The 19,800-nt window shown below is 44.6% G+C and overlaps 4 protein-coding genes across 5 annotated transcripts; 1 reads left to right on the top strand and 3 right to left on the bottom strand.

Annotated features, from left to right (window-relative positions):
* Positions 1-50: 50 nt before the first annotated feature.
* LOC120453692 lies at positions 51-599 on the bottom strand. Its single transcript, XM_039638513.2, has one exon. It carries the CDS (start codon positions 315-317, stop codon positions 51-53), a length of 267 nt encoding a protein of 88 aa, XP_039494447.1. The 5' UTR covers positions 318-599.
* Positions 600-1,011: 412 nt separating this feature from the next.
* Positions 1,012-3,682, top strand: LOC120451110 (THO complex subunit 1). Its single transcript, XM_039634522.1, has 5 exons — positions 1,012-1,186; positions 1,257-1,940; positions 2,045-2,331; positions 2,391-2,693; positions 2,748-3,682. Exons 1-5 carry the CDS (start codon positions 1,109-1,111, stop codon positions 3,535-3,537), a joined length of 2,142 nt encoding a protein of 713 aa, XP_039490456.1. The 5' UTR covers positions 1,012-1,108; the 3' UTR covers positions 3,538-3,682.
* On the bottom strand, positions 3,586-8,489 carry LOC120451111. Of its 2 annotated transcripts, none has more exons than XM_039634525.2 (5): positions 8,228-8,489; positions 7,198-7,497; positions 4,375-4,926; positions 4,256-4,291; positions 3,586-4,194 (listed from the first exon to the last, which is right to left on the bottom strand). In XM_039634525.2, exons 2-5 carry the CDS (start codon positions 7,234-7,236, stop codon positions 3,685-3,687), a joined length of 1,137 nt encoding a protein of 378 aa, XP_039490459.1. In that variant the 5' UTR covers positions 7,237-7,497; positions 8,228-8,489; the 3' UTR covers positions 3,586-3,684. The 2 variants fall into 2 exon arrangements, with proteins under 2 accessions (XP_039490459.1, XP_039490458.1); XM_039634524.2 differs by lacking the exon at positions 8,228-8,489 and adding an exon at positions 7,645-7,829.
* Positions 8,490-9,127: 638 nt separating this feature from the next.
* Positions 9,128-19,784, bottom strand: LOC120451112. The gene is made up of 4 exons (XM_039634526.1): positions 18,854-19,784; positions 15,173-15,220; positions 14,053-14,442; positions 9,128-13,975 (listed from the first exon to the last, which is right to left on the bottom strand). Exons 1-4 carry the CDS (start codon positions 18,963-18,965, stop codon positions 13,524-13,526), a joined length of 1,002 nt encoding a protein of 333 aa, XP_039490460.1. The 5' UTR covers positions 18,966-19,784; the 3' UTR covers positions 9,128-13,523.
* Between the last annotated feature and the right edge of the window lie 16 nt (positions 19,785-19,800).

The following is a 19,800-nucleotide window of genomic DNA, read 5'->3' as shown; positions in this document are numbered from 1 at the left end:
ATAGATTTATTTAAAATATAGGCATATGTTGATAAAAAATGCACAGCAGATTAGTAAGGGCATCGAGGCACTCCTCCGGGGTTTGTAAATCCATTGGTGTTAACCAACCTGCAGATGTCCTTATATGACCGCGCAGATTTAACTTTTCGTTCTGCCTGTGGCTGCGTATAACCTCTGTTGTAATAGTCAGGATACCACTGGGGCCAAGAAGGATTTTGGTAATTATAGTCGGGAAAAAGCTGTTTAAGCACAGAGCTGAGGGAGACTCTGCTTAGCGCCAGAATCCACAGCAAAATGTATATAATCGACTTGCGCATGGCCACCCTGTCAGAGATTAAGATTTCGAATAATACCCGATTTGCATTGTATTTGGCCTACTTATGAAACTTCTCCGAACTCGCACACAGTGGGACAGTAGGAATCTATGCGTATTTGTCTGAATAGCTGATAGCGTATTCGAGTGCCCCGGCTCAATGCTATTGTTATCAACAAAACCTTCGGTCTTTGAATTGATGTATGGTGACAAAGCAAGTTTATTGAATATGGAGATTTTTATGTATAATAATGTACAAGGAATAATTGCTAGCTGAGAAAATTAAGTTTGGCAAAAGCATTAAATGCAATTTTCATGTCACAGTAAAGAATAATACAATTTATTGTTGTTTTTTTTATAGTTTTTATAAAATGTCTTGCCAATTTAACAACAATATTCTTTAATTTGGCTTTTTAAATGACTTTCGGTTTAATGATAAGACAATAGACGCGTGACAAAACCCTTTTCGAAAAAAATATTTTTTTATTGGGTATTGATTGAACAGCGTATTAAGTTATAAATGGCGCCCAAAAATCGTCAAAACCTAATTTGTGTCTCAAAAACACGTTTATGAATTTCGCTAAAAGACTTCTTTTAAAAACTGTAACGTTTCGTAACGTAATGTAATGTAATGTATCGATTTGACATCGATATTTTGGTATTTAAAGTATTAATTGCGCTGCATTATATACTAAACAAAACGATCTGGCAGCACTAAGGGTGATGTTTTGATTGAAAAAACAAATTACTTTATGTTTTCTAGCTGTTGTCGGCACAATTTTTATTTAAACCAAAATGAGCACCGCCGTAGAAGTGGCCAACACGGCTCCGGGAAAGTTGGCCAACTACTTTGCGCTACAGACGTCGTTCGAGGTAAAACATTGTCCCTGAACGTCCCTGAAGCCGGCAAAGTTCGGATCTGATATTTAATAATAATTTGCAGAAAGCCCTTGAATTGGCCATCACAGACGGCAACGTAGAACTGTTGGTCAAGGAGTACAACAGCTTTCCAGCCAACACCGAGCACGACAAGCGCTTACCCATGGACCATGCTTTCCGGGTGCTCCTGATGAATCGGCTGGATGACGATGTGAATCGCATTGGAGAGCTGGTGCGCCTCTCCGTGGAAGCCACGCGGGCCGAGATTGTTTCTAACACCATACCCGTGGTGCTCCTGATCGACACCTTCGACGTGGTCACTTTGGACAAGTGCCAGAAGATATTCCAGTTTGTCGAGGAGATGGTGGAGGTGTGGAAGGAGGAGATCTTTTTCGCCTCGTGCAAGAACAACATCCTTCGCATGTGCAACGACCTGCTGCGGCGACTTTCGCGCACCCAGAACACTGTCTTCTGTGGCCGCATCCAGCTCTTCCTCTCAAAGTTTTTTCCCTTCTCGGAGCGTTCTGGCCTAAACATCGTCTCCGAGTTCAACCTGGACAACTTTACGGAGTACGGTCTAGACAGCAAGGACCACGACGAAAGTGACAACAAGGAGCTGGAGGACACTGCTGAGGACATTCCTCTAAAAATCGACTACGACCTGTACTGCAAGTTTTGGTCGCTGCAGGACTTTTTCCGGAATCCCAACCAGTGCTACAATAAGGCCCAGTGGAAGATGTTCCAGATGGTGAGTAGCACATTGACGTGTTTTAAATTAGATATTTGAAACCTAAATTACAATTATAATTTGCGAATAACCACAATTTGCAATCTGCAATTTTGCCCTTCCAGCACGCTGAGAATATACTACAGTCCTTCTCGAGCTTCAAGCTTGAGGACGTGCGTCAAAGTAGCAGCGACAATGCGAGCGAGTCTGACCAAGCAATGGATGTGGACGAAGAGGCCGTTGACACTACGGCGGTGACCACCGTCATTAAAGCGAACCACTTCTTTGCCAAGTTTCTAACCAATCCTAAGCTTTTAGCTCTGCAGCTCTCTGACGCAAATTTTCGACGTGCCGTTCTGGTGCAATTTCTGATACTATTTCAGTACCTGCAAGTCAGTGTAAAGTTTAAAAGGTTAGTATAATAAAGAAAGTTTAGGGACTACGGTCAAACTTTAATGATTGTACTTTCAGTGATACTTATACTTTGACTGCAGACCAATCGGACTTTATTAAGGAAACAGAGACCCGTGTTTATAAATTGCTAGAGGAGACACCACCGTACGGTAAGCGGTTTTCGCGGACAGTGCACCACATGCTGGCTCGCGAAGAGATGTGGAACAACTGGAAGAACGAAGGCTGCAAGGAATTTAAGAAGCCTGAGGAACCAACTCCCAGCGAAGAGGATTTGAAGCCAATTCCGAATAAAAGACCACGACGCGCATTGGGCGATGCACTGCGCGATGCTTCCCGCAGCGGCAAGTTCTTTTTGGGAAAGTAAGTACCGATAGCAGGTAAAGCAAAATCAGTGCTAAAATAATTCATTTCCAGTGACAACCTAACACGTTTGTGGAACTACTCTCCAGATAACCTGCAGGCCTGCAAAAGCGAACAGCGTAACTTCCTACCGCTGTTAGAGACATATTTAGAAACGCCGCACGAAAAGGTAGATCCTGCATTTGAGTGGCGAGCACTGCGTTTGCTTGCGCGCCAGACTCCGCACTTCTTTACGTCGCTCTCTCAACCATCGAGCAAGATCTCCGACTATCTGGAGCAAGTGCGCAAACGTCTCATCCGGGACAAGGAGCCCAAACCTGCAGCCCTGTTATCCAGTAACTCTTCGGAGAACAGTTTTGGCCTGTCGGCCAACAACGCTCAAACGGACGGCGAGCAGGATGCTACAGTCGCCCTTCAGGACGGTGAACCAGAGCAGGATCTGGAGGTAGAGGACAACGAACCTGTGGTGGAAGAGGTGGATGAGTTACCGTCGCACGAGAAACCCCTTATGGTTACAAAAGAGCACATCCAAGAGGTGGCGCCATTGATAGGCGAGCCATGGATGAAAGTGGGAAAGAAGATTGGGTTTACCAACGACGAACTCCTCTTCTTTCAAATGGAGCATCCTACAGCGAACGTGGCCTGCGTTGAAATGCTGACAAACTGGATATCCGATGACGACGACGCCACTCTGGACAACTGGGCGTACATGCTAGAGGGATTGGAGATGAATAAGGCTGCCGAAGCGGTGAAGGCCATTATAGAGCGCGAAAAGTCTGGATCTACGGCCGCGCCACCCGTGCCTTCTGCCACCGATAACGACGTAGAGGTGCTCTCCGATTAGCATGTCCAACCCCATGCCCAACCGACCATAGTTATAGGCTACTTTATATTCGTTTCAATCATCAAACTTCTTTATCACAAGTAAAAGTATGGTCATGATCACTGTTATCAGCCAGAGATCAGCGAATACCTAATTCCCAATCACCCATCAACGCCTCTTTGTCGCGGGACCGTTCCGGGGCTTGTTGTGCACCATGTTAACGCACTTGGGGATATGACGCTCCGCGGCCTGTTCGTTGAATCGGCGACCGCAGTGGGGACACTGGACGTAGTCTGGATTCTCCGAAGGCGGCGGCGGTGGCAGATCGCTCAACTTACCGCCGCGCGCCAAGTGCAACTGAACCTGCTTGGCCGCTCTAATCGACTGAATAAAGTCCTCATGCTTCTTGCGCCAGTTGTTCTTCTTCACCCCTGTGGTCAGACCCTTCTGCTGGGCAGCACTACTGTACGTGGAACGTGTGCGATTGCCCTTAGACTTTTTGTTGAACGTCTCGGCTTCGGTGCCCTCGATCCGTTGCTTGGAGGCGTCGAATATCTTGCGTTTGGTGCTCACCATGCGCTGGCACACCGCCTCGTGCTTCGCCAAACGATCCGTGTTGAAGTGGCGTCTGCAGTAGCGGCATAAAGCGGTGCCCTCTGGGATTGCCGACGTTGTGTCCTGGAAGCGAAGGGTATCCTTATTATACGCCTACTACACACAACTATTCAAAGTTACTCACCATGTTGACCTTTTTAACAGGGAATTTTGGCTCCGCCTTGTTGGAAACAGACATTAAATATATTTCCAAATATGTTAAGCTTGAGATTGACACCTCCGTGCCACGTTGATGCTACTCACCCGTCGAATAACTGGCGGTGAAACACGAGTGGCTGGCGGCGCAACAGCGGTTCCTCCAGCTAATCGATTGGTCGTCTGAGTCTTGGGACTCCGTTGTGGAGGTGGAGAACGTTGGGGCAGCGTGACCTCCTGAGCTGGCGGTGTCTTCCGCGTGACCACGGGCTTCAGGTTCCGGTTCACTGTACTCCTTGGAGTGGCGAACTTATTGTTATTATTGCTGTCACTGGTAATCCTCCTGCCTGCATTGGGTGCATCCCGCACGGTCATGTCTGACACGCCCTTGACAAGACGCTGCATCGGTGGCTCTGGGCGAGATTTCGATGGGGCTGGTGGCGAGGGCAGAGTGCCGATCGGCTTGAGGGGATTACTGCGATCAATGCCCGCTCCGCGACGACGTTCGTCGAACATCTGCCGCACTTTCCCATTCCCGATCAACCTGGTGGTGGCGGCACTTGGCGCTCCAGTGGCCAGATTCTCGGCACTCGACTTCATGCTCATCAGCTCCCGTCTGCGCAACTCCTGCTCCTGCTGTGTGCGCTGCTGGAAACGCATCTGAAATGGGTTAAATTTGTATTTACAATTTCCAGATGCTGCACTTCTTAATAGAATACACCGTTTTAAAAACCTAATAACCTTTGTAAAGTCTTTCTATCAGTAATTTGATTTTGTTAAAAACCTTATTTTAATTAACCCATTACTTCCAAGAATTTAAATTTTTGTAATATATACTGTGTGTGTTTCCCCTTTTCTAAAAATACTTTCTAATTGGTTTATATTTCGGCTTACGGGTGCAGAATAAGTGCTGTTATTGCCACTAGGTGGCAGGTGACTCAAAGCCTCCATGAGGCGCCTGGCTGCCCAGGACTCGTTCAGCTTAAGGGGCAGGATGTGATCCTGGCCGAGCTCGGACTCGAAGTCGTACTGAAGGAGCTCTCCGTCTCCGTCCTCGTTCCCGTCCGTCGCTCGCAACATTCCGGGCCGGCGAGCGCGTGACAACTAAGCGCACGGGACTGGGGCTGGACATTAGCGCGTCCACTTCCCACTTCCCCCATAGTGGAGTCATTAAGTGCACAGGTTTCGATGTGTTTGCTCGTCTATTGTGGCGATGGGAAGGTGTGTCACCCCCACTTATAGGGCCACCTACAGGCCCTAGCGAATAAATCCCTGCCCACTTACGTGCCGCCAGTACATAAAACCCCTAGCCACCCGACCCGCCTGTGCGAAGGAAACCCTATCCTGTTCGCGGAAACGGGTGGAGGAAGGGGCGATTGGTGTGGGTGTGGGTCTGGACGTGGAAGTGGAAGTGGTTGTGGGCATGCTCCTTCCGTTGTTGTCTCTCGCAACTAGTACGCTTGTCTTCTGCCTCTGGTGTCCTGGTAGTGGCCTTCGAGCTCTGCCATGGCCACCTGGCAAGTTGTCCGAGCTAAAAAATGCAAGTCCTTTGTGTATATCGGACACTCGAGAAATCTTAGCTGGTTGTCCTTTTGTTTAGCTGCCCGTTTGTTTTTGTTGTCATTGGCTTGCAATAACAAAAAATCAATGACTGCAACGTTGCCAGGACACGGTCCACATGGGAATACATACGTACTCCCAACCGCCCTAGAACCACCTATAACAAATGCTCTCAGCAATTGTTGAATGCCGCCGAGGAAGAGCTGCGACCAGGTGGCAAAGGACCTTCGCATTGTCCTTTATCCGCCCGCCCCTTTAGCGATAAAAATCGCGCGCTACTATTTTCCCAGGTAAATTTTATGATTAATGAATTACTATTGCTGAATTGCACTCTAAGAAAATTCGTAACTCTCGAAAACACATATATATACAAATTTTATATACAATTTAAGGTCAATATGTAATCAATGTATCATCCTAAAGGAACACAGGAGCCTAACAAAACCTCTATAAATGTATTCTAATATAAGTTAAGTAGTTTAGTTAATTTTAAAATCAATATTTATATTTTAATACATTTTTGCAAGCAATCATTAATGTCATATAAATATTTTTTGGTTTTTATTCGATTTACGAACGCGCACATGTGCATGATTTCGTCCTTAATGTCAACCCTTTTTGGAAATTGAGCGCTAATACAGTGACGTATTGTGGCCAACACTAATTACGGCCAATTGTGTGAAAGTGGTCTAGCTCCTTTTTGCTGTCGAGCTCTCTATTAGCAGTAAACATATGGCACTCCAGGTGCACCATATGTCTTTTTTTTTATGCGAAGGCGACAAAGTGTTTCCATTACCAATTAATAGCAGCGGCGAATACAATTAAATTAGCTGGCATTTTGCCTGGAAATCGAAAGAAACAGAAACAGAACTTCACCAAAAGCTACAGACCATATAGGGTTCCTCACGGAAATTAAAGTAGTTTTCTGCTTGCTATGCTATTAAGTATATGTATTTTATACCCCTTACTCGTAAAGCAAAAGGGTATAATAGATTCGTTGAAAAGTATGTAACAGGCAGAAGGAAGCGTTTCCGACCATATAAGGTATATATTTTTTATATTCAGGGTCAATAGCCGAGTCCGTCGTTTGTTGTATAGGCATATTTCCTTACAAACGTTATATTAGAACTTTTGTCTGTTGAATGTGGAATCCTCACTAGGTTTTTACCTTATTATTATTATTATTGACAAAAAGAAAGGTTATTTTTAGAATTTAATCTTTAGAAGGACGGCTATGAACGAAAGCATTTCTCTTTATCGAAAGAGACCAAATATATTACGCTTTTGCTGGAATAAACTTTAACTATAAACTTTTAGTTTATACGGATTAATACAGACCCTAATTCCGATTTGGGATTATAAATGACTAACCTGCATTTGCGCCAGCCTTGAGGAACCTTGTGACGCCATCGCCAAATGGAGTCTGTTTGATGAGATGGCAGTCGGTTGAATTCGATGCGATTCGATGCGGAGCTCGTGTGTGGGATTCGGCAGAGATAATGACGCGACTGAACTTGGCTCAGAGTGTTTGGCTGCCGCAGACCCGGCTCAGACTCAGTTCAAGTCGGCGACACTCCGGTGAGTCATCAAAGTTGGCACAAAGCAAACAAATCGTCGGCAGTAGCGGCCGCCAGAAGGCGTCAGTGGATGTGCTTGGACGTGGGTGGCAATCTGGAAGTGGAAATGGTAGTGGTAGTGGAAGCCGATAAAACCACTGAAACCGCTGAGATCGTGCCCAGATCAGGTCCCAGAGCCAGACTCAAACAGACAATTGTGGGCCGATGGGCGCTCCTAATACGGTGCGATCAATAAACAAACCTATTTAATTGAATTCACTTTAACTCGCCAAAAACATACAACTTCGATGAAAGTCAACAATTATCGCTACGAGTATTTTATAAAACTACAAATCTAGACCGAAATAACTCGCGAAAGGTAGGAAAATGTGTTTGAAATTTGTCAGTAGATCTTATACACTAGGTGCCGAAATCTGAATCGTTTGCTTTCGATTGAATGGAATTTGGGCTGACAACTGAATAAAGGCAAACTGACTGAATAACTGGCTGAATAAGCAAGGAGCTCCTACTGATGTAGACCTAATCAAATGACTTATTATAAATTAATTATAAAATTATGTTCCTTAGTCAACTAGTTTTCGAGTTCTCTGGACAAAGAGGTAAGGAAATAGTTGATGAACATAGTTGGATTAAATTAAAATGATTCTTTTTATACCAAAGCTATATGGGTAAGAGTGTACAAAAGCCGCCTTATACCATACCATTAATTTATGTATTTTTCGGCTTTGTGACACACGTACTTTCGCGCTGACTAATCCCAAGTTTGCGCCGACTTTGTTTGTGTTTGGAGCTGCGATTTGCATACCCTGCGGAATCAAACTCACCGTCTTGGCAGCTGAATGGCTCCGGACTGGGCCAGCTGGAACTGGAGAGTTTCGCCGTTGAACTGGTGAGTGAAAACCGGGCACGCGAGTTTATTGACACACAATGGAGGCACTTAAACAAGGATTGAACTTTAGAGCCCAACCGCGAATTGGGTCACCGAAGGTAGATAGGTTGTGGCTCTTCTGTGGGCAACTGGCCAGCTGTTGATGGCCTGTAATTACGCATACGCCGTGTGTCTCGAGGGTCTGCGAGGAGCTCTGCGCTGGCGACTGTTTGCTTAGAAGTTTGTGCGCTAACTGAGACAAGATTCCGATTCTAAACTCACACACCACACACTACACACCAAACCGATGACCGACCGAACCGAACAAGTGGCGAAGTTGGGGAACTCGACTGTTGCACCGCCAACTGATCTGTTCCATGGCTTTGGTTGTGGATGTGGATGTGGATGATGGCGTGTCGGGTAAGTCTAACTATCGGGTAGGAGCCCCTCTTAAACGCCCTTTGCCCAGAAGCCCAGAAATCCAGTGCACTGCACATACACATGTGCGTGCCGTAAAGAGAAACATTTAATGGCTGCTTTTTGTTTCTTTCTCTCAGATGTTGTTGCTAAACTTTATTTGTTTCTGCTTTATTTAACATTTATCAACGCTGACGCTTCGCAGATGTTTTCCGCCTTTTACTCTTCATCAACCCCTTTTGAAGTCATCGAATCAAAACATGGTTGACGTGTATTTTTAGCATTCAATAACAAAGAATAATTAATCATAGTTGGGGGTTCAGTTTGAATGCTCTTTAAAATGTACATATTTAATAAACATACATAAATACATAAATAAATACATAAATAAATAAATAAACATATGTAATAAATATGCAAATCTTAACATTTTGAGCTTAATAAAATGATACACAGGGTCGCAAAATCCCGCAAAATATATATAATAACGATTACCCAATCTGCTTACAGCTTTCATATTGAACAAATTTTCTATCTGTTAATTAAACATAATTAGGCAGATACACAGTATACAATTACAATTTTGACTTGCCATTACGAAAAATGATTTATGTGATATGCCAGAACTAATTGGTTGAAATAAATTAAGATACAAATTCATTGAAATTCATTTGTACAGGGTATTTAGGCTTCGCATTTGGCTCGTTGGCTGATTCATTTAATGGCTTCATTGCTGTTCGCTTAGCGTCTATTTGCTCAACGTTTCATAATCATTTTTCGTACATTGTTCGCTTGTTTTGGGCTGCGGTTTTGAAACCATATGAGAGCGAACTGTGCCGCTCTCTTAACTTGGCCAACTGAGTTGGGCAGTTGGCCAAGAGAGTGGCAACACTTGCACCGGGCTCGAGTGGGTGTAACCCGCATCTGAAGAGATCTTGTGCTTCTGGCTGAATGGGTGTTAGTTAGTTGGTTAGTTTTTTTGTCGAGCTCGGCGGCGTCTGGCGAGTAAACGTCTACAAAGTATATTTATAGACACAGACACATCTATAGAATAACGTGATTACTTCGCTAGTTTCTGTTCTGTGTGGAAACTGGAGGTACTCGATCCGGCCAGGCCTCGCGCCGGATGCGCATTAAAAGATCCCGACTTGGCCACTTGGCTGGTGGTTGGAGTGGAGGTGGTTCGAGAACTTAGACCAACTTATGTAAATATGTGGGTACTATGCACACACCTATGAATATGCTTGTATAATTTGTATAATTTGTCTCCTGCGTAGGTCGATAAGTGCGCTGCCGTGCTAAGTCGCCTCGCTTGGTTCCCAATAACAGCTAATTCCGACGCAGTCGGTTTACAATTTGAATACGGTTAACAATGACACGGCAATTCAATATCAATTTCAATTTCAATTCAACATCAACATCAACGACACTGATAACAAGCAACGCGAACTTACTAGTATAATTGTGAGTTGCTGCTGCGACCGCCGGGGCGTATACGCAACGTCTGCCGAGATGTCCGGATGGCGGGAGGCCCGCTTCCGCTTCCGGTTGTCCTCGGATCGTCTGATTTCCGTTCTACAATTTCATAATTCGGTAACATCAAGTTCGGCTTGCACACCTGCTTTGTACCGATTATACCTATATCTAGGACACTACTCGTATTCACAGTTCAGCCGACCGCTGAAAATGCGCAGCACAATAAAAACGGGCGTATCTCGCTCGATTCGCGCTCGTAAGTGGGTGTCTGTATACTCTATACTCTATACATATACATATACATATACATATACTCTATATATACGGTTGTTCAGCTAACATCGGAAATGCAGTTTAAGTGTACAATTATGCTACAAAAATTGCCTCTAAAGTATACTTTGGTTTTGCGTTTGCTTAATTTCCGTTTTAAAACATCCATGTTTTTTGCTATTACTATAGTTTCGCTTTAGATTTCGGTGTTTCTAATAAAGTTTACAAAAATACTTCTCGGTACAACTGAAGAGCTTGGGGATTGACATTTAATTGAAGCTTGACCTGGCTATTGGCCTCAATCGAATGTGAACTTGTTTGGTTTTGTATGTGTTTTTTTTTTTTAGATTAGTTAAGTTCACGGAGCCCTTAAGGATTCTATGCTGGACGTGCTAGGACTATGCCATACAAGCCATCCTCGGTACTTTTTTTTTGTTTTGCTGCCTACCCAGGGCTTAAATAATTTACATACATTATTTAATCCAGTTTGCCTACATGCGTATGCGTGATTGTCCAAGGTTGATTTACTTTACGTTTATTTTCGTTTTGTTTTCCATTTGTTTTTGGTATTGGTTTGGTTTGGTTTTAGTTTTGGTTTCGCGGTTCAACTCGCTCGCTAACAAATTCCGAATTCGGTTTCGATTTCGATTCGGCTAGGCTTCAGACTAAAACATTGTGGTGAGGATATCCTTAATATGTTCCTAACGCTCCCCTGAATCCTAACGCCCGCTCCTAAATCGCTCGGTATCTAGAACTATAAGCCAACATTCAATGCGCTCTAATTTAACGTCTAAACGACAATTGCTTAAGTCTTTTAGTCTACATATAATTATGTTACGTGGCGGGTTCTATATTACGTACGTTTCTAATGCTGCCGATCGCCTCTCCCGACTATAGCTATAGGTATTGTGTATTGTGTTTTGTATACATGCAGATACATTACATATGCGTAGACACCATAAAGGATTTGTAGCGGGTGATGAGTATGATAGCTAAGGCTGTGGGCTCAGGTTAGGGTTTCCGTTTCCGGTAACGGTTCCGGTTCCGGTTTTGTTTCCTATTTCGATTCGTGTAGCTTGACTTTGATTACTGTTGTACATAAATATATAGTGGTTTATAAGTATACGCACACGTACAAGGACATGCAACAGATGCGCAGGGACTGGAGTGTCCTTTTACCCGTATTTTACATAATATTCGCGATGCTATGCTTCAGCGCTATGCAACATTTCGAAAACCTGCACTTTCTTACGGTACGTATGTACATACATACATCTATCATATTTATCATTTATGTGTGGCTCTAACGGGCGCCCGACTTATCCTAGATTCTATATACCCTAACATAGTTACAATTACAGTTTTCTCAAGGTGTTCGTAGCGGCGTTTCCCTTTCGCACATGACGTGTCGAAAGTTTCTCAAAATCAAATTCAAAATCGAATCGATGGGGGTGATTACTGGTGATTCCGCTCCCAAATGTCCGTGATAGCTAATGGACTCTTAACACTAATTACTCGTGCATACACATTTGTTTGCACATCTTTTGCCTTATGCTCGGTGCTTTTTCCTGGGCTGCTAACTTGTCTCTGTGTTTCGTTTGATTTATTTTATAAACTTTACATCAGTACGGGTGGGTATGTCGATCTGAGTGAGTTAGTTTCGAAAACCAATCTAACAATCGGATGCCTTAGGTGCTAGCACTTACACTAGGCTGTGTGGCTGTTTTACGAATAGAGTTTGTTTTTTACCTTGTTAATTACTTGTTATTTACCTGGTTTTCCTGTTTACTATCATTTCTGTTTAACATGCTATATAAAAATTGCTATGCGCCACTTTAAATATATTCTCGGGGGTTGTCTCCCTTTTTTTTGGTTTTTGTGTGTTTATCTTTTACACAATTATTTTAAATTTGAATCGATTTCTCGATCGACTTATTTAACGCGCACTGTATCTGTATAAATGTTTCAAAAATTTGCACACAAAAATGGGTTTTGCTGGGAACGCGGGGTGTGGGTTGTTCTTCTGTTTCCGAATTCGGTTTGCGGTTAATATTATCGATTTCAAAAATTCTAGAAAATCATGGCAAAACAATTTGAAAAGAGTTTTCATTACAAATTGCATCAATATAAATTTCAAAAGTCTCAAAATACACAAAAGTATTTCAATCTCTTGCGGTTGTTGTTTTCTCGTTATTAATTTAGTTGTCCCCTTGTGTCTGTCTATCTGCATTATTTATTGTAATTTCTTCGCTCGTCGAGTGCGAAAATATTTTTTGTAGCCTACTTATATGCGCGATGCAAAAATGTTTTCGCATTTCAAATGCTTGTTGTTGCAACTGCAACTGCAACTGCGAATGCGATTGCGACTGCGACGGCTGATTGCGGTTGTGTGGGTGGCTGAATGGGGTGCTGTGGCCAGTGGGCGGTGGGTGGTGGGTGGCAGTTGGCATATGTGGGTCGGGAGTTGGCGAGTATGCGGCTTATGGGAAATACACAGACACACGTGTATCAACCACAGCTGCGGCCATAATAGTACTGGCATTTGTAAAATATTTAATTTGTAAATAAATTTCGACTCAATTCGGTCGTTTTAAAAATTTTTTTTAATTTGTTTAATAAATTCTAATATTATAAAAATGTATACCAAATTTTTGGCGAACTAAAGAATTATTTTTTTTTGTAAAATAATATAACTCCAAAGTTTGAGGAATTGGAATCTTGACTCTCACTTCCTCGAATTTCATGTAGCCATGATGGCGAATCGAAATATGCTTGGTTACTTCTCTGGCCGCAGCTGTAGGCACACCTACATATGCCAAACTATGTATATATAATTCAGCACACTGAGGAAAATCGCGGTTAGTTGTGCAATGAGGTCGACTGGAACAAGGAAGATGGGGCGTGCGGTTTCCCTTACATTTAGGAGCACCTAAAACTCTGAGGGTAACGAAAGCATCGTTAAATATTAAATACTACCCAAGCGACTACCAGTTGCTGAGTTTCCTCCAATCGAAGACAAAAATGTGCAAATGGCAAGGAGGAATGGGTCCTGCGCGCCGTGTGGATGAATATGTTGTGATATAGGAAGTTTAGAATATGAAATCACCGCAGTCCATGGCATAGTCGAAATCCTCGCCACCGATGTCATCCACGCCCGACGAGTGAAAGTCAAAGCCGCCGATGTCGGTGTGGTACACTGCTCCGCTGCAGGAGGTGTCGATCAGGTTGGTGCAGTGGGTGGTGGGCAGGGCGTGCAGGGTGAAGGTGTCCTCGCACTGCGACCAGGTGAGTCCGCCGCTCCAAACGCCGTTGGGCAGTGTGGCCCATCCCCATCCGTGGCCCCAGGGCAGGGCGCAGGCCAGCGAGGCCTTTGAGTCCGGTTTTTTGCTAAGAATGGCCACCGCCGCGTCGCTCTTCACCAGCGGATCCTGGGTCTGCCGGTACAACTTCGTGGAAATCGCCGTAGAGCAGCGGTGGTGTTTACTGCCGCTGGCTCCGTGGGACGCCGCCTTGCGCTGCTTCACCTCCGACTGGGTGGCCGCTGCATAAGATTATTAGTTTTTTTTACTTTATATATTTATGATGCTTTCATGCCATATAATAGGAGGATATACTCACGTCGAATGCGCACCAGCGGACGTCGGAGCACGTTCATCAGGTGCGGCTTGTCCACCACCAGCTCGATTTGAGGTGGCGGCGGCAGCGTCTTGGTAATCGCATCGATCCAGTCGCTCACCTCCTCCTCCGACTTGGCCAGCATCCAGTAGACCTTCGATCGCTTGCGCTGCGATCCGAGGGCAATCAACTGGGACACATTCACACCCGCCGGCAACGGCGGACGACGTGGTATCTGCCCAGTCCAGTGGGCAATGGCCAGCATCTCGGGCGCCTCCTTCACCAGAATCTTTCCCGTCGGCGAGGAGCGTCCCGGCTCCGTGAACCAGGCCATGGTCGAGTCGTCGTACAGCACCACCCATTCCTCCGCCCAGCGGTTCCAGAACATTTGCTCTGTAAAGGCATAAATAATAATTATTTTAATTATTATTCTAACTCAAAGAGTATCAAAATGTGCGCCTTAGCAGCTTAGTCGCTATTCCTGTGTTTTATGTGTATATTGTTCTCGATTAATTTGCCCCAGGAACTCCACACAAATTGTTTAGGACATGAATCTCCATCCAGGACAGCAAACATGACAATGACACATCCATGCCGCTGCCAAATCGTGAGTAATTATGCTTGCATGTGACCCCGAAATGATTACAGCCCATTCCCTATGCAAGGACCACATCCATCTAACTCATCATTCTGTTGCGTCCGAGTTGCGAGGCCTGCTGCTGTTGTGCTGATTTGACAGATTGTTTTCTCTTCCAAGGGTTCTGGTTCAGAGCCTATCTACCTCAGTCAGAAAAAGGGTTTAAATCGTGCTTTCAAGGTCCTGTAAATGCTACTACTACTACTCTTGCCGCAGGTGAATTTCTCTTTAAAAGGGCAGTTATTAACTTTAGATTGCGACAATTTAATAAAATATACAATAAAAGCATAATTCAGAAATAAAAGGTCTTAACTCGGCTAATAGCTGTTATATCGCTTACTCAGATAATAATAATAGTTTGATCGAAATATCTGTCTTGTGTTATTATGTTCACTAAGTTTAAGCTATACTAAAGTCAGGACTAAGTTTTAGCTATACTAAAGTCAGGACTAAGTTTTAGCTATACTAAAGTCAGGAGATACTTACTTTTGTAGCGCAGTAGATAGCCTCCCTTGATTTGTTTTCCGCCAGTGCCTGCGAAAAGAATGGAATTTATGGAGTGAGTGCCAAGTGGGGAAAGTTCGCAAGCAAATCACAGGGAATCTAGTCCATCTAGTCCGCATCCAATGGCCGGCGCCCATAGCCCAATATCCTGTACCCCGATGCCAGTCGTCACACGATGCCACTAATTGAACCAGAATCAAGGTCTGCAGCTGGAGCCCATTTCCCATTCAGGTGCTTCTTCCCCTTTCGTCGCCATTCCAAATTGCCGGAGTTGCGAATTTCAAGTGTAGGCGAGTCCAGGTTGCGACTGGTTGCGCCGGATAACGAATGGCGAAAAACGAAACACGGATTTTCATCGCCAGCAACTTAATCAGCCCGTTGCAGTTCCTCTGCCCTGTTGGCCTGGTCTCTCATTTCAACTTCATTACCGTTGCTATCCCATTTATTTGGTCAAGTATCGAGAGGCGAAAGCGAGGGCAGCAGGAGCAGGCGAAGTGGAGATTTGGGAGACGGAGGAGCGGTGTGGACTGCTGCAGGATTTGGGCTAGTGGCAAACCAAAGCTTGCGGTGCACTGAATTAATTATTTCAATAAAGATGGCCAAGGTAACAAATCCGAAGCCACTTCACACCTTTGTCATCAATGACGCGAGTTTAACACAAAGTGTAAAATTTACTTCAATTAATTTATAATTAATAAATATATTTTATAATCTGCATGCACTGTATTACAAAAACCTAGCTAAGTTAACTCGCCAATTGTTACAACTTTTAGCACGTGAATGAAGTCGAGTTGCCCGACTATCTGATATGAAATATATTTAATAAATACGTTAAGCATAATAATTTTTCATGATTTCATTGCAATAAGTAAAATTGTAAAAATTCTTAAATTTCTCTTTGTTGCAAATATCTGATAGGCGTTTAAATGTGCCCCGGGTGATATTCTTGTAATTTCGGATTTGAAGTACCTCTCTCTGGCACTTTTTCCGCACTCGACCAATCGAAAAGTTGCCTTTGCAGCAAACTGATTACGGCCAAAGTGAATGCAATGGGCCTCTACGACATTTGAAAAACTCTCGAGGCTCGGCCTGCGAAAAACCGCCGCTTGCCCTCAAAATGGTCTGCATCTGAACATCCCTTCCCTGCGACCTATGTGATTTGTATACACATTAAGAAATATATTTTCTATTGTATGCTTATTTATGAACCATTAAACAATTTCTATTTACGTTAATAATAGACGCGGGCTATGGAAAAAAACAAAAGAGAACTGTATAGTTAAGTTAAGCTATCAGATAGCTGTTATTCTGCTAATGGGAGTCCGATTCTGCAATTGAATGATTCGGAATTTTGTAATTGGCAAGCTAAAGGAGGTCTTCCTTCCACCTGTTATATACTTTTCAATGAATCAAGTTGATAGTTACTCGTAGAGCAACACGGGCAAGTAAACGGGTATAACCAACCAAGTATGTAACTTAAAGACATTTTACAAAGTCACTATAGCAAGTCGCTATAATATGTTGCCAGTGTAGCAGAAGCAAACAAATAGCAGACGACTACGATAGACGCAGTCCAAGTGTCGACGGAGATGATGAAAGGATAAGGTCGGAAGTGGGGCTGCCAGGGGCAAGGGACTTTGGCATATTTGTTGCATTGGTATTGGTGAGAGGACGAGCTCGCCGAAGGACACCGCCTTGCTTGTGTAAGAAGGCAGGCGATGCAAGGCAGCGGATATCATCATGTGCGCCACTTCAGTGCACGCACACAACCAACCACATGTAGCCATGCATGCACACGCGCACACACAGCCGCACTTGCTTGTGGACATTCTGCATGCTGGCATCCTTGCATCCTTGCTACATCCACATCCACATGACAAATCAGCTAGAATTGCAAGTGGCTGCCACAGCCAAGGAAACCCTGCCCACTCCACTCTCGGATTCCCACCGTTCGCAGTGGTCCGAAGACGAATCCGAAGGCGAGGACAGCGACAAACGTGTACAGACATAATTGCTGGCCTGTCTAGATGTAAAAGTGAAAAAAGTGAATAAAGTGAATAAAGGGCTGGGATATACACTAAAGCAGCACGGACACTCGCGAAAAATGTATGTGTTTACGTATGAATAATGTTACTATTTATACCCGTTACTCGTAGAGTAAAAGGGTATACTAGATTCGTTGAAAAGTATGTAACAGGCAGAAGGAAGCGTTTCCGACCATATAAAGTATATATATTCTTGATCAGGATCAATAGCCGAGTCGATTTGGCCATGTCCGTCTGTCCGTCCGTCTGTCCGTCTGTCCGTCTGTCCGTCTGTCCGTCTGTCCGTCCGTATGAACGTCGAGATCTCAGGAACTACAAAAGCTAGAAAGTTGAGATTAAGCATACAGACTCCAGGGACATAGACGCAGCGCAAGTTTGTCGAATCATGCTGCCACGCCCACTCTAACGCCCACAAACCGCCCAAAACTGCCACGCCCACACTTTTGAAAAATGTTTTGATATTTTTTCATTTTTGTATTGGTGTTGTAAATTTCTATCGATTTGTCAAAAAAAATTTTGCCACGCCCACTCTAACGCCCACAAACCGCCCAAAGCTGCCACGCCCACACTTTTGAAAAATGTTTTGATATTTTTTCATTTTTGTATTAGTCTTCCAAATTTCTATCGATTTGCCAAAGAACTTTTTGCCACGCCCACTCTAACGCCCACAAACCGCCCAAAGCTGCCACGCCCACACTTTTGAAAAATGTTTAGATATTTTTTCATTTTTGTATTAGTCGTCTAAATTTCTATCGATTTGCCAAAAAACTTTTTGCCACGCCCACTCTAACGCCCACAAACCTGCACTTCTACTAGCTGAGTAACGGGTATCAGATAGTCGGGGAACTCGACTATAGCGTTCTCTCTTGTTTTAAGGTAATATCAGGGTTTACAGGGAACCTATATATATATATATGCCTATATCTGAGAGAATTTATATAACTAGTACATCTAGAACCAGCTGGAAATGCAAGCTGCATAAACGATTAAGTTGTGTTTTTTATCACATAGAGATTTCTCCGAGTGCAGGCGCATATCTTATGCATGCGACGAACTGCATCAGCTTGGCATCCTGGCCCTCGACTCGTTTTCAGCAAATACACATACTCGTACGTATGCCCATTTGGGGGCTTGGGGCGATATGGGCTCTGCTGTGGTCTCTACTTAATGATTTAATGCAGAGCACACACACACACACACACACACAGAGACAGAGACAGAGACACACACCCACGCGCTGGGTAATGGGCGTGGCACTGTCAACAATTGCAGCATAATGAAACCGCATACTGGATTTCGCTTGATAGGTTAAACGCAGGAGTGGGTCAGGATGTGGCCTGAAAGGACGCAGGATGCAGGGATGAAGGGAGGGGGTGTGCAAGAGAAAGTATCAGACGGGCGCGCAGCTGCGCCTGTGTGCGAATTCATTGAGAAAAATAAGCAGCTGGGAGGGGCCAAAAATGCTGCTGGTGGAGAGGGTGGCGGGACGGGGCTTTTGGGGTGGGGCAGCAAAAACGAGTTCAAGGGTTTTCCGCTAAATGAGGGCACGCCGACTGCCGACTTCGGGGCGAATTTCGTTTTCACTTTCTCCCCCAATCTTCCTGCTTTCCCCACTTACCCATCACTTGGGGCTGCTGCAACTGCTGCATCTGCTGCGACTGCGAATGGTGCATGAACGAGATGTCCGGATCCTCACTCCGCGACTTAACTTTGGTGCACATGGAGAACATCTTGGCTGCGATGGGCTCGTCCTTCTTCTGTTTCTTCTGTTTCTTTCGCTTTTCCTTGATAATTGGCTCTTGGCAGCTTTGTTGTTCTGGCGGTTGTCGTGCAGTATTGGTAGTTTAATTGATTTTGTTGCCGTGCGGCTCGATTGGCAGATTCCCGGGCTCCAGGTTGCTTTCTCGAGCTCGCTTTCGCAGTGAAAGTGATGTCAGCACCAGGCTCGAGTTATCAGGCACTCGCACACACCCACACAAACTCTCACGCACAGCGGCACACTAATACCACAGCACAGCGAAACACCGACACAGCGACACACCTACACACACAGACACACACACAGCGAAGGGAAAGTGCTTTCCCTTTTTCTTTTTTTTTGCGTTAAATTTTCCCGATTCTCGTGGCTCTTTAGGACTTTAGCAACGACTGTTTGTCGAGAAGTTGTTGTTGCGATAGCTGGAAATTAATGGATTTGCATTACTGACACTGACATCGCTAATTAGATTTCCGATTTTCCGATTTTTTGCTCTGCCGCCGAGGTATCTGCTCCTCTCGCATCCGCGTCCACCAAGTGGACCACGAGCATGGACGCCTTATGAATAGCGATGCTCCGCCGTCTGTCCAGTTGGCCAGTTAATCGGTTGCAGCTGGGTCAGTTGTCAGTGGAGCAATGGAGCATTGTGGTGACAGTTGCTGTAGTTGTAGTTGTTGGATGCTGCGGATCAAAGGGCAGGGCTCCTGTTTTCTTGTGGCTACAGCTACTCTGTCTGCTCTGCTCTGCTGCTGATGGTGCTGTAGGTTTCGGTGGTTCAACTGCTGCCCGCTGCACACCTCTGCTGGGTT

This window comes from Drosophila santomea, chromosome 3R (genome assembly GCF_016746245.2).
Source record: "Drosophila santomea strain STO CAGO 1482 chromosome 3R, Prin_Dsan_1.1, whole genome shotgun sequence".
NCBI lineage: Eukaryota > Metazoa > Arthropoda > Insecta > Diptera > Drosophilidae > Drosophila > Drosophila santomea.
Note: the sequence above shows the minus strand (reverse complement) of the source record. Positions and strands in the feature narration are given on the sequence as shown.

Bases quoted from the DNA above. Each gene is read 5' to 3' on its own strand.
- LOC120453692 (XM_039638513.2), bottom strand. From the start codon at position 317: ATGCGCAAGTCGATTATATACATTTTGCTGTGGATTCTGGCGCTAAGC.
- LOC120451110 (XM_039634522.1), top strand. From the start codon at position 1,109: ATGAGCACCGCCGTAGAAGTGGCCAACACGGCTCCGGGAAAGTTGGCC. The intron at 1,187-1,256 runs GTAAAACATTGT...AATAATTTGCAG, and splicing joins CGCTACAGACGTCGTTCGAG to AAAGCCCTTGAATTGGCCAT. The intron at 1,941-2,044 runs GTGAGTAGCACA...TTGCCCTTCCAG, and splicing joins AGTGGAAGATGTTCCAGATG to CACGCTGAGAATATACTACA.
- LOC120451111 (XM_039634525.2), bottom strand. From the start codon at position 7,236: ATGGCGTCACAAGGTTCCTCAAGGCTGGCGCAAATGCAG. The intron at 4,927-7,197 runs GTTAGTCATTTA...AACCCATTTCAG, and splicing joins CAAGGCTGGCGCAAATGCAG to ATGCGTTTCCAGCAGCGCAC. The intron at 4,195-4,255 runs GTGAGTAACTTT...CTTCGCTTCCAG, and splicing joins CTGTTAAAAAGGTCAACATG to GACACAACGTCGGCAATCCC.
- LOC120451112 (XM_039634526.1), bottom strand. From the start codon at position 18,965: ATGTTCTCCATGTGCACCAAAGTTAAGTCGCGGAGTGAGGATCCGGAC. The intron at 14,443-15,172 runs GTAAGTATCTCC...ATGCCTTTACAG, and splicing joins CTATCTACTGCGCTACAAAA to AGCAAATGTTCTGGAACCGC. The intron at 13,976-14,052 runs GTGAGTATATCC...AATCTTATGCAG, and splicing joins TCCGCTGGTGCGCATTCGAC to CGGCCACCCAGTCGGAGGTG.